The sequence below is a fragment of the Sinocyclocheilus grahami genome, unplaced genomic scaffold, assembly GCF_001515645.1.
Source record: "Sinocyclocheilus grahami isolate Dianchi unplaced genomic scaffold, SAMN03320097.WGS_v1.1 scaffold439.1, whole genome shotgun sequence".
Classification (NCBI taxonomy): Eukaryota; Metazoa; Chordata; class Actinopteri; order Cypriniformes; family Cyprinidae; genus Sinocyclocheilus; species Sinocyclocheilus grahami.
This window is the reverse complement of record NW_015505618.1, coordinates 593920-607628: the sequence shown is the minus strand read 5'-3', so window position 1 is coordinate 607628 and position 13709 is coordinate 593920. Positions and strand designations below refer to the sequence as shown.

Below are 13709 nucleotides of genomic sequence, written 5' to 3'. Positions count from 1 at the left end.
GTTGGCATCAGATATTAAATGGTTTAAAGATTGTTGTATCTCCTCATCTCTTTTCTACTACTGGAGGCTCTCGGACTGTTACGTTCCTTCTTGAGTCTGAACCTTGTTAACCTCAGGGCAGATGCAGGGCTTCCAGGCTCATGTTCCAAAGACCTGCTAAATTTTTCATCTGCATGAGGCAACAGTAGATGGCTGCATGTCTACTCAGTTACGGAGTTAAGGAAAGAGGAGATGGTGTACAGCCAGTATTACCAATAACAACAGCATATGGCCAATGATGGCTGCACAAATTTAGGAGCATACAAAGTTACACAGCCAGATTATCACTTTCAAGATTTTCTTCAGAAAAATAATATCATGCATAAACATGCATTTAATAGCTGGATTTACATGGTTCCCACAGTCATGGAAAACCTGGATAACCTAGATAACCTGGAGATTTAAAAAAAATAAATAATATAATAGCCTATAGAAAATGAATGATTAGATAGGCTGCATTTTCTATATTGTGCTCTATAAGATGTAAAAGCAACTAAAACCATATATTTCATTGGCTAGATATTGATTTTGTGTTGTGTAAAAGTTGCTCATAAGCCATAGTGGTTTTTCTGAGTGGTGAGCAAATTGCTCTTTTCAAACTAAGCGTTTGAAATGATTAATCATTAAAAATATGATCAAAAATCACATTAAAAAAATCAAGGCAAACAGTCATTGAAATTCATTGGTCAAAAATCTAGGAACCTATAGCCTAACACTGCATTCCTCACTGTTTTTGTTTTGCTTGAAAATGTGTAAAGCCATAAAAACTCTGTATACAAAGCTTTGCATTGACCTAATTGCAGTCTATGTTTGATATCTCTGTCTGTGAAGGTTACTTTATACATTAGAAAATATGATTCCGCTTGACCTGGTCAAAAGTCCTTACACAGCACTGCAATTATCTTTATGGCTGAGCTGGATTTCAAGATGTTACTTGCATAGACAAAGAAATCACCGGTGACATGATGACAACACTCCCCTTGGTATGTCATAAAAGGTCAAAATTGTAATGGAAAAAAAACACAGAATAATCCTAAGAACACAGTTCCTCGTTCCACCCACCCACTCTAGTCATGGCACAGCTATTACTCACCTCCTGTGGCAGGCAGTCCTGCCCAAAATGACAGGTTATGGATGCTCATATGCTGCTGTGTGAATGTGGCTCATATTCCAACATGTTTAGAGACTGTTATTCCAGAATAAGGATCTGTCATGTGTGCTTGACAACAGCACATTCTCTGTAGAGTGAGCGCTGGACATTGTACAACGCTAAACTTTGTTCACAGCTCTCAGTTTACAACCATTTTAATGTGAATGCTTCAATTTCAGCCTGGCGTCTTTCATGCATCTCAAGTTGCAAGTAATTGCAGCTATACAGGTACATGCACACACGCTAACTGCAACTACTAACTCATTCCCCAGCTTAATTAACTTTACACATACAATATTTTCTTATGTTTTCTGTTTTAAAATCAACCGCACACATTTTCAGTGTCACAGGACTTGTATTTAAGTATGCATTGGTATGAGGAAGATTCTGAATTATTTAATTATAGAGTGAAGGTTTAGTTGATCTTTCCTCAGAAAGATGCAGTATCCCTCATGATGTGAAGACTAAACCTCAGACACCCACACAGCTGTCAGCTTGCACATTCCTGTGGTCAGGTAGCTACTACTCACAATTTGAGTTGAATTACTGAAGTAAATGAACTTTTCCATGACATTCTAATTTATTGAGATGCACCTGTATATATGGAGTGTTTCATGTGTTGTGCATGTATTACAAAGCTCAGTGAATGTTTCATTAATCTTGAGGGTGTTTTTTTTTACACCTTCAATCGTACACTTTATTCAAAACATCTGATACCCTTTATTTACTGCCCTCAGAACTCTGACATAGAAGATACAGTTTTGTAAAAAATGTATTACAGTTTAGAGGGACAGTTCAAGAACAAAAATATAAAAAGTACCACAAACAGCCATGCATTTAAAATGTGAGACGCAGGACAGTGAAATAAAAAAGAAAAATAAATAATTAAAAATAAAATAAAACAAAGGGCTAGAGGTGCATTTAAAAAAAACTATAGACAGATCCTTTCATCCACAAAATTAGATGCCCCTTAAAACAGATATAAACTCAGAATTCAGAGAAAAAAAGTACAAACTGCGAAATGTAAACTCTCAATTTTGAGAAAAAAGGTCAGAATTGTGAGCTATAAACTTGAAATTGTGAGAAATAGTCAGGATAGTTATAAACTTGTGATTCTGAGAAAGAAAGTCCAAATTGCAAGGTATAAACTCAGAACTTAAAATTGCAAGACGTTAACTAAGAATTTTAAGATAAAATAAAAATTGCAAGAAATAATACATTCTATGGTCATAATGCAATGAAGATCAGGAAGCCTATACCCAAAGTACATCTCTACAACTTTTGATAGGTCTTAAGATTGATCATACATCTCAAAATATATAAAAAGTTTAGGGAACCCTGTTCTAGCTAATATATATTTTGTTCTCGAAACTTGTAGCAAGACATTTAGAGGCTTTTCTGAACTCCACTATGAACATGAATTGTTTGCTCTCAAGGTAACAGAGACTAGAGAAGAGATAAAAGATGTGAAAAGAACCATTTAACACATTTTAGCATTAAGCAAATGTGCATGCTATGAGAAAGCCACATCTCAGAACTCACAACGTTATATATTGAGGTGCAGTGAAGTGAGGAGAGACCCTTTCAATGTGCTGTCAGTAGGGTGCCATGGGGCTTTGAGCTCCTAACAAGTGTTTAAAAAGTGGTCAAACAAACTGCAGGACAAATAACACATCTGTCCCTCAAAACCCATCAAAGATTAGACAATCCTCACAGAGAGTGAAAGCAGGACCAAATAAAGTGGGAAAAGAGTGGCATCAATTTGTGTTACCAGGTCTTTCTCCTTCAAAGAAAGAGTGTCCTGTTTAGAATAAACCTTTGAATTTGGAAGGTGAAAAGAAAGTCCCTCTGTATTCAGGAGCAGTGATGAGATGGCATTTTCATATGCAAATGCAGGAACTCAGTCCTGTATGTTCACTGGCCAAATCCCTGACCGTCTGAACTGACAAGTGTCTGGCTAATGGATTCTGAGGGGAATCAATCTTGCCAACTAAAACACATTTAAATTTCAATGATACCTTGAATGCAACATTTTTTTACACAGAAGTTCGAGGTTACAGAAGCAACAGGTAATCATGCTGAATATGTTCAGAACCCCATTATCACAAATGAAAAGTATTCATTAAGAGATTGGAGGGTGATACATAACATACATGACTTATTAAAGTATGGACACATTTTATTAAAATAATCCATTGTTTCAGTTAAATTGTGGCTATGTTGTACTAATTTGCTCCCTTGCTTTAGTGTAATTAAATCATGCTCACTATTTAACAAAAATTAGGGTACAAATATGGTTTTCACACCTTGCCTAACCCTGGGTTATTGTCTTTCTAAAGCCAGTTTTTAACCCAGGCTAAAGGTACTGTGTTTCACACTTGTAATTTAGAAGTGGGGTTATGAATACCCAGGATTGACTGTTAACCCCAGGTAAAGTATAAGCAGTGTGAAATGTGAGGCAAGATCTTGGTTACTATTGAAACCTTGGTTCTCTGATGGACGTAATGAGACATTGTTCCAATCCTCTGAACACCTCTGATCTTGAGGGCAGGATCATGCTTCAACTGAGCCAACCAGTGGCTTGCTCTGGGAGACGTGCTGTTTCTCAGACATGATACTTTTTAAGCATGGCTGCCCATATTCAGGCTTACCACTATATAAAACAATAAGTCACCTCGCAAACTGAATTGGGTAGCCCAGTCTGATACAGGGGCCACACTATAGAACATGAGGAAGCAGGAGTGAGCAAGTGGGCATACATTGCAGCACAGCACCTGGAGGAGAAGCCTTTGCATGCATAGATCGCTGGTGCTCAATGCATGGCCATCATGTCCATGAGAACCAATGACATCGTTTACAGGTGTAATATGCAGTGGATGAGAAGCTTGCTCTTTTTTCAGAAATGACTCCCTTCAGTGCCTTACATCGCCTTCTCCTTCAAAATTAAACCAACATTTTTAACAGAAGTCTCCCCAACTTGATCCTCCACTGGGAAAACGAACATGGTTTGCGCCATCTTTTGGGCTGGACTGCAGGCGTTGAGCAAATGTCCGTTCACTGGACACCAACCTCAGGGACCAATTAGAATCCCTGGGAAGGCTCTTCATCGTGGGCTGGCAGGAGGAAGACCCTGTTTTCTTCTGCAATCTCTGGCATTGAGATCGCACTGGGGGCTTGGTGTGTGTTGGAGCTGGGACAGCAGAAGGGGCTGCCGATAACCTCAATGACCGAGGTGCCGTGAAGCAGGATGTGCTTTACGGCACTACCATGAACTGCTAGGTAAAGGCCTCCACCTCTTCATCGAACAGTCCTGCTTGGGATAGGGTGTCAAGGAATTTTACCTTCTTGGCCTCCTTCATCACAAGCTCCAACCACAGGTCATGCTTCTGCACCACCATTGTGGCTATCACCAGACCAATGGCTTGTGCTGTGACTTTGGTCACCAAGAGGGAGAGTATGATCACCGTGCATAACTCTCTGAGGTCCTTCAACACTGTGGCCAAGTGTACCTGCCAAGGCATGAAGGCCAGAAGCGTCCTGCCTAGATAAGCATAAGCTCACATCGCTATTGATGACGCAAAATAAGCAGATCTCATGAGAAAACAAGGCCAGCAGTAGGGAGACAAGAGATGGTTCAGAAATGAGCATTAATGCAGCCTTAATGATCCTAGTGAAAGGTTTAGCTGGCTATTACTACCGGTTTCCCTAGAAATTATATTTTACTTCTAGATTTGAATATAAGAGGACTGTAGAACTGTAGGAAAGCTCTGGCTTTATTCCAGAAAAACATGCAATATTCATTTAAAAAATTGACCTACACACAAATTATTATAATAATTTTTTATTATTATAGTACTCTACATAAGAAGTGCAAAAACATGTTTATAAACCACTAGAGGAGTGAATGTTATTCAAATCTGCCTTCATCATCTTAAAAAAAACATACATTCTATCTTGTCACTGATATATAGAAAATATCATAAAATATTATTTAGTATAAAAGCCTTAGATATGAATTTTAAAACGCTGAAATAATGATTGCATTAGTTATTTGCATAGTCAGTATTGGTTAAGCCTAAGAGTGTAAGACACATGTGAAGAAACTAAAGAAATTGAGTTTATAAAACACACACATAAAAAAAGGGGTTTAAAATTGTACCTTTTGGGGCACAACAGCTTGTCCCTGGAGCAGTACTTTTTCCCCCCCCCCCCCCATATTAGTACAGTTATGCAGTAAAAAAAGGTACAAAGATGTCCTTTTAAGGGTACTGCTCCAGGGACAAGTTATTGTACCCCAAACCGTACAATTCTGGCCCCTTAATTTTCTGTGTGCAGGAAGTGTTCGAAGAAGTTCAGTTTAAAAATGCTAGAAACACATCACAAATTTGTCCATTGGCTCTGTAACAATATCATATATTTTATATTAAAGCAGAGTGAAGAATTAACCTTCAAAACAAAGTCACTGGTAACCTTTGTCACTGTTTATCTCAAGATTCTAGATGCTGCCCTGGTTTTTGAATGCAACCGCAAAGTATTAGTAAATTCAGTACTAACACAAAAGCTTAATCAAGATATTTAGCAGACACAAGCGCATGTTTTTGAAGATGTAGCTGTTTTACAGTGCTGCAGGCCACGCAGTTACAAACATGAAGAAAACTTTATTCTAAATTTCTCACAAACCCAAAAGGCAAGTGTTCTCGATGTTTATTTCACAGTAAATCTTTGTGCGTAATGTGAAAAAATTAAGTTAGCGCTCCCCCGTGAGACAAAGCAACCTATTGCCAAGCAAAAGATATGCATGCACCTAAACTGCGTCTTCTAACATATTACAAAAGTGCAAGAGCTAAACAGATTGATGACCAAGGCAACTTAGTTAATATAACTAACAACTATTCTGAACCGCCAGTGTTTTTGATTTTGCCTGTGCAAAGCAAGGCCTTTGTAAGAGAAACTATCTGCAGATGTCTTTCTCAGAATGCCACTTGCTCAATCACTTGGCAATAAGATTTGGCTTCAGCTGAGAGGTTTTCAAGCCAGCTGGCTGTAAAGTTCAAAGCTCCTGCAGATAACACTGTAAGTGAGAGAGAGGAGACGACGTGTGCGGGGTGAGCGAGGTTATCCCAGCAGCACTCTTTGAAGGCGATCGGCAGGCACGCTGTTGTCTTCGTCCGAGTCAGCGTCGCTCTGAGGGTTGGAGCTGCAGGGAGAGGTGCATTCTGGGGAGCACAGGTAGTGCATCAAGGGCAGGCGATACTTCCCACAGAAATCCACAAACTTGATGTGACGAACGCATGAGTCAAAGTAAACACCTGGGAATGAGGTGGTGAGATATGCTGTTGTTAGAAAACGGTTTGCATTGACTAAAGGCCTATTCACACTAAAGATGATAACTATAATGATAAATATATAGTTTTAAAAATTGGTCTATATTTAAAATAATATATATATATAGTGTTATATAAGAATATATATAACACTATATTACTCACCCTCATGTCATTTCAAACCCATTAGACTTTTGTTCATCTTGAAACAGAAATTACAATATTTGTATGTATATTTATGCATATTTTACAATCTCTTTATGAACTTTTTAAAGCTTCAAAATGTTGGTTATGTGGACTTTCAAAGGAGAGACAAAATATATGACATTATACACTGCCATTCAAAAGTTTGGGATCAGTAAGATTTTTTGTGCTTTTTAATGGAGTCTCTTGTGCTCATCAAGGCTGTATTGTTTGATCAAAAATACAGAAAAAAACTATAATATTGTGAGATATTATTTCAATTTCTAATATTGGTTTTCTGTTTTAATATATTTTAAAATATAATTGATTTCTGTGACGCAGCGCTGAATTTTCAGCATCATACTCCAGTCTTCAGTGTCACATGATCCTTCAGAAACCATTATAATATGCTGATTCATTATCAATGTTGGAAACAGTTGCGCTGCTTAATTTTTTTTCTTTTACTCCAAACTTTTGAACGGTAGTGTATATTGTAACACAATATTTCCATTTTGAATAAATTATGTTTTTTTTTTGTGCTGGGCAACGATTACGATTTTTGATCACATGATTATCTGCGATTAATCGTTACTCTGCGCTGCGCAAAACTCCGCATTTGAACAGTCAATAGCAAATACTTAAACTAATAACAAAACATATGTACATACGCTGATTTAGAAGCGCCAGATTGTCATAGCATTTATTATTATTTTTTTTTAGAAATAGCCTTGTACTCTTCTAGGTTAAAAAAACTGTCGCCCATAAAATGCGTTGCACAAATTCGAACATCTGGGTTGTGCTGTTCGTTACTCTGCGCTGCGCAAAACTCCGCATTTGAACAGTCAATAGCAAATACTTAAACTAGTAACAAAACATATGTACATACGCTGATTTAGAAGCGCCAGATTGTCATAGCATTTATTTATTTATTTTTTTAGAAATAGCCTTGTACTCTTCTAGGTTAAAAAAACTGTCGCCCATAAAATGCGTTGCACAAATTCGAACATCTGGGTTGTGCTGTTCTGTTGTAAATAAATCTTAACCAATGATTCCTAACTGCATCTACTTCCGGAAGGCCAAATAAAGTGCTTTTGCTTTCGCACTGAAACACAGCGTCTCCCCGACATGCTGCATCAACACGACTGCTGTTCCTGAAACCACGCCTTCTTTCTTTGCGTGCACATTTGGGCGGCATTATGCAAATATTTTCACATAGTGACCTAGATATGTGGGGCGTGTGTTAGAACCAACCGTTTTAGGTAGGTGTGGCTGACTCTTAACTTTTATAAAGAATATATCTTTGGATTTGAGACTTTAGTCTTTGCAACTTTACAGATCTTCTTTATGCACCAAGAGCTTGTAACACTCCAAAGAGAAAGGAAAACTTGAAATCGCATCATATGACCCCTTTAAAATTACTGCTATGTGAACAAAAGTGCAATAACATTTGGTTTGCAAACACTTTAAACAAATAAGGTGCTTTTTTTACAGCAGTATTCATTTTACATAGTAGCAGTTAAAATATTTATTGTAAATCTCAACTTATAACATTAATGCAATCAAATTAAATACAAAACCAAAGCTATTTGCCACTGCCAGGGCATTAACATTTTTAGAAAATATTTTATAGTTTGTTATAGAAAAACTAGTTATGCGTAGAGTCCAGAGCTTCGATCATAACATTATAACAAGCACTTTCCGAGTAGAGACCTGCACTATCATAGGACCCAACGCAGCAGAGTGTGGCGCGACAACACTTGATGGGGGAGTGCGGGTGTGAGCGGGTAGAGACTCGTGTGTACGGGATGCAGGAGAATAAGGTGTATCACACTAGGCATTCTTAACCGTGCCCGAGCGCGATTGACCCCCAAAGCCCGGTTCGTTTGACTAGTGTGATCGCTCCGTGCTGCGGTTTGTTTAGCCGACCCTGGCTCGGTTGGAAGAGGTGGACCAGAGCGCGGTTCACTTGGGCTCGGGCGTGGTACGCATGTAGTGTTGGAGCGCTGAACTTCTGATACGTGCAGCATGATTACGTAAACATTTCTGAGCGGCAAAAGTGATAGATCTGTAAACCAACATATTGTGAAAGGGCCGTGTGTTACCGCATCCCAAACGACTCAAAATAATAAACCACAAAGTTAACAAAACCATGCACTCCACTGTGCTGAGCAAGAGTGCTTCTCTGCTGCCTTCACGTGAAGTCGTGAGTGCTTCATGTGAGTGATGCAGCAGTCTTTAGGTCCACCCTAAATGCTCTCATTGGTTGAGACGCGTGATGACACCCATCCCAAGCCAGTACTGATTAACATCCCACCCCTCCTGTGACCCATGGTTTGTCTGCATGTGTATTCAGAGACAGTGAGCAATGGACTTTCATTATAATAAAAAAATGCGTTAACGTGCGATTAAATAATTGTCGCGTTAATCAATTAATGCGTTAACGCGATAATAATGCGTTAACTTGCCCAGCCTTATTTGTTTTATTTTATATTCATAAAAGAATCCTGAAAAAAGTATCACCGGTTCCAAAAAACATGAAGCAGCACGACTGTTTCCAACATTGATAATAAATCAGCATATTAGAATTATTTCTGAAGGATTATGTGACACTGAATACTAGAGTAATGATGCTGAAAATTCAGCTTTCAATCACACCAATAAATTATATTTTAAAGTATATTAAAATAGAAACTGTTATTTTAAATTGCAATAATATTTCACAAAATAACAGGTTTTTTTTCAGTATTTTTGATCAAATAAATACAGCCTTGATGAGCACAAGAAATTTCGGTAACGGTAGTGTGTATAATATATAAAAAAAAAATTAAGAAGGAAATCTTACAGGTTTCAAACCACATGAAGATGAGCAAATGACAGAATTTTCATTTTTGGGTGAATTATCCCTTTAAATGAGAGCACATTATTCTATATATACGATAAACATTCAAAACTGTCAAATATCATTCTTATATTATATCATCACTAGAAGTAATTCTAATTCTAGAAGTAATTCACAAGCTGTAATTCATGCTTAGCAGGTTTGTTGTGTCTGCTTAAGTTCACAACGTTACCTAACAACATCTTATAGCTCTATATTACTGCCATTATAGACATAACTTTGATTAATCTCTGGCTGATAACAAAATACATTCTGATTTAAACACTAAAACAAGCACTTTCTGTAAAGCTGGAACAATATGTATTGTGAAAAACACTGTAACAATCAACTTGAATATATTGAATTGAATATATAAATTACTTTGGTTTCAACCTCTCTGGATGCTCTTAGATTATATTTATTAAAACGTTTATATCATGTTTCTCCTCCCACCTGCACACTTGGGGTTGGGGCACTTGCTGGCTATGTCTAGGTAGTTGACTAGATGGCTCGGGAGGTCTTTATGCGAGTATGGGAGGTTCTTGCTTTTGACGGTTCGGCCAGCCAGCTCCAGCAGCGACGGGGGGTCGTAGGTCATGTCCTTGATGAAGCGTACAACCAAAGGATTGCCTCTGAGACTGAGCTCCTGAAGGTGCACCAGGCTCAAGATCTCTCTCGGAAGATACGTCAGCAGGTTATTATGCAGACTAAGAGAGCGCAGGGAATGGAGCCTGGGAGGGTGGAAAGAACAGCAGGACAGGCCAAAAACATTTTTTATATTTCTTTCATTATTAATACTACTACTACAATTACTACTATTAAGTATTGGAATATATCACAATATATATATATATATATATATATATATATATATATATATATATATATATATATATATATATATATATATATATATATTGTATTAAATACCTAATATACATTTAAATTACATATAATACTTTTTGGATATCTAAGAAGAATCAATATGAGCTGTATTGTTATTTTAGTATCCTGTATAAACTATAACAGTTTTTGTTAATATTTTAAATGGCATTTTATATTTTCTGTTTTCATTTTAGTAAAAGTTTTAGTAATTGTGGTTTGTTTTCATCGTTTTTATTGCTTTTTTATTTTAAAGGGGTCATATGATGCTGCTAAAAAGAACATTAATTTGTGTATTTGGTGTAATGAAAATGTTTATGCGGTTTAAGGTTCAAAAAACACATAATTTTCCACATACAGTACATTATTGTTTCTCCTCTATGCCCCGCCTTTCTGAAACACGTAGATTTTTACAAAACTCATCAGTCTGAAAAGCAAAATTTGCTGTGATTGGTCAGCTTTCCAGTGCATTATGATTGGCCGAATACCTCAAGCGTGTGACGAAAATGTTGGCCGGAGCGACGAGACAAAAACATTAAAACCCATTATAAACGAGGCATTTGTTGCATCCAGTGGGGACATAATTACGGATTATAATGACTTATACTGTCTTTTTACGTGTTGCATCGCGCCGCGTAAACATAAAACCATGTCTGCATTTGTGATTGGAGAAATGACAAACAACAAGCCCTATTCTACACTGCCCAAAAAATTGCTTTAAATATAAAAAATATAAAATATAAAAACTCTTTAAATTTAAAAGACACACTTACAATCTGTGAGTCAGAACAGCCGGCATTGTAGTCTACTCTACCAGGATCAGGAAACAGTCCTCCATAAAATGTGCTGCACATTTATATATTATTTATAATAATATTTGGGTTGAACTGTTCTGGAACAGTGTTGTAAATACAACTTAACCACTGATTTCTAGTCGTGTCCATTTTTGGAAAGCCAAACAAAGTAGTTTTACTTTCACAATGAAACACAGGGTCACACACGGCGGCCTAGAGTGAGCAGAGGCCGGGGGCTAGAGTGAGGAACGGCCGGAGGGCTAGAGTCAGCAGAGGCGGCGTGCTTGAGAACGGCACGGCCGGCAGATTTGACGAAGGAGGCTTGCGGCAACCACATGTGACGACCCCGGGCTGGACTCCGCTTCGTCCACGGTGAATGCCGATCCGGCGATCGACAGCGCAAAGTTGTTGTATTTCCTCAGCAACCAGCACGGATCAGCTCCAGGCATGACGAAGCAGATATCGTCCACTTTTGGAAGGCCAAACAAAGTAGTTTCGCTTTCACAATGAAACACAGCGCCTTCACGACATGGCGGCGGCAAAAACAATACTACAGCGAGAATAAAAGTTACGCCTTCTTTCTTTGCATGAACATTTTGGTGGCATTATGCATATCTTCCCAGATAGTGACGTAGGTATGTGGGGGCGTGTTAGAACGAGCTGTTTTAGGTAGGTGTGGCTGACTCTTAACTTTTATAAAGAATATCTCTTTGGATTTGAGACTTTAGTCTTTGCAACTTTACAGATCTTCTTTATGCACCAAGAGCTTGTAACACTCCAAAAAGAAAGGAAAAATTTTAATCGCATCATATGACCCCTTTAAACGTACTTCAAAATAAACTAAACGAAAATGAGAATTGTTGCCTTGGCAAGTAGCTGAAATAAAACGGAAATGAAATAAAAAGTTGAAGTTTTCTATCTTTCTTTCTAGTAATGAATTTTGTATGGTTTTAGTTTCAGTTAATGATAATAACCATGATGATCTGTTAAATGCTTATCATCAAAATAACTGCAAAATGTGTTTTTCAAACCGTGCAACCTTAAAGGACAAATAGACACACTTTGTTAGCAAGCATTTGCGTGACATCTCAGACTTACCTGTTGAGTTGAGGTGGGACGCTCTGGATGCGATTATCACACAGAACTAGGTAACTGAGGCAGGGTAAGTTAGCTAGTTCAGCAGGGATGGAGGAGATCTGGTTACCACCCAGATACAACAGCTCTAAGCTAGAGAGAAAGAAGGGTTGTCACAAAATGTTATAAACAAAACAATGTCAAAATAGTAACAAAATCACAGTAAGAACACGGTTGTACATTAATGTATTGTATACTGTAACTAAATTTAAATAACTGTACTTATTTGGGCCTCCCTGGAAGTTTGCCAATATCCCCTAGTGGGCCCTGACCTGCTAATAAGAACAACTGTATTAAAGTATCTTCAAAATCAATAGTAATTCTGCCCTATGGTTACTGCCACTGATAAAGGATAATGTCTCGGTTACTTGTGTAACCCTCGTTCCCTGAAGGAGGGAACGGAGATGTTACGTCAGTCGTGACTGATGAATTGGTATCTCGCCCGAGAGCCCAATCACCTTCGAGTGTAAATTAAACAAGCCAATGACAGTTGGCGTGCGTGCTTCGCCACGCGCACCCCTCCCCGCAGCGCGGGTATAAAAGGAGAGCGCGTGCAAACGCACATCAGTTTTTTGCTGAGGAGCCGAGACTACGCGCCCCGGCCATACAGCGGTGGTACAGCAACTGTTGTGACGGAACGTAACGTCTCCGTTCCCTCCTTCAGGGAACGAGGGTTACACAAGTAACCGAGATGTTCCATTTCAGTCAGTCACGTTCTACTGACTGATGAATTGGGATCCGTATGGAAAACGCCACTATTGCTGACCCCCTCCAGTGCCCTGCGGAAGCCGGCAAGCCCCCCACACCAGCTGGGGCGGAAGATAGGCAGGGAGAGGTGTCCGCCACTGCTGTTCCATACAGTGGTACATTGGATAACACTGGGAAAGCGTACCCAGTTGGGACGCTACGGAAGCCACATCCCGCACATAGGAGGTATCATGTGGAATTACACATATGGACTGGCCCAGGGCAGTGCTACATATGGAAGTCCCTGTAGTAGACTCAACCCACCTGGGGTGAGATGACTACGCAACAGAGATGGCAGTGAACGACTGCCAGGGAAAGACACAGGCTTACCGTGAGGGGAGCCGTACCGTGGAAGAATACACATGTGGGATCACCCAAAGGGGGAATCACTACACACGGGTACCTAGCCCAGCACAAGGGCTGACCTTGGGCATGCACACGAGTGCTGAGCCTGGCGTCTGGCGCTCCGCCACGCCTGACCGCCGAGGGTGCGGGAGGAACTCCACCAGGGTTCGCCATGGGGAACTGAATGAGGAGCACAAGAGCGCACGTATCCGGTCCGTAGAGGGGAATGGCGC

General features: G+C 39.1%; 1 protein-coding gene across 1 annotated transcript in view; it reads right to left on the bottom strand.

Annotated features, from left to right (window-relative positions):
* Window positions 1-5808: 5808 nt before the first annotated feature.
* The window catches only part of LOC107551992 (leucine-rich repeat-containing protein 58-like), a 16949-nt gene continuing 9048 nt past the window's right edge, over window positions 5809-13709 (bottom strand). The window contains exons 2-4 of the mRNA XM_016233801.1: window positions 12349-12477; window positions 10028-10305; window positions 5809-6498 (exon numbers count right to left, since the gene is read on the bottom strand). Of these exons, the coding sequence (XP_016089287.1) occupies window positions 6305-6498; window positions 10028-10305; window positions 12349-12477 (601 nt within the window). The 3' untranslated portion in view covers window positions 5809-6304. The remainder of the gene's footprint in view (window positions 6499-10027; window positions 10306-12348; window positions 12478-13709) is intronic.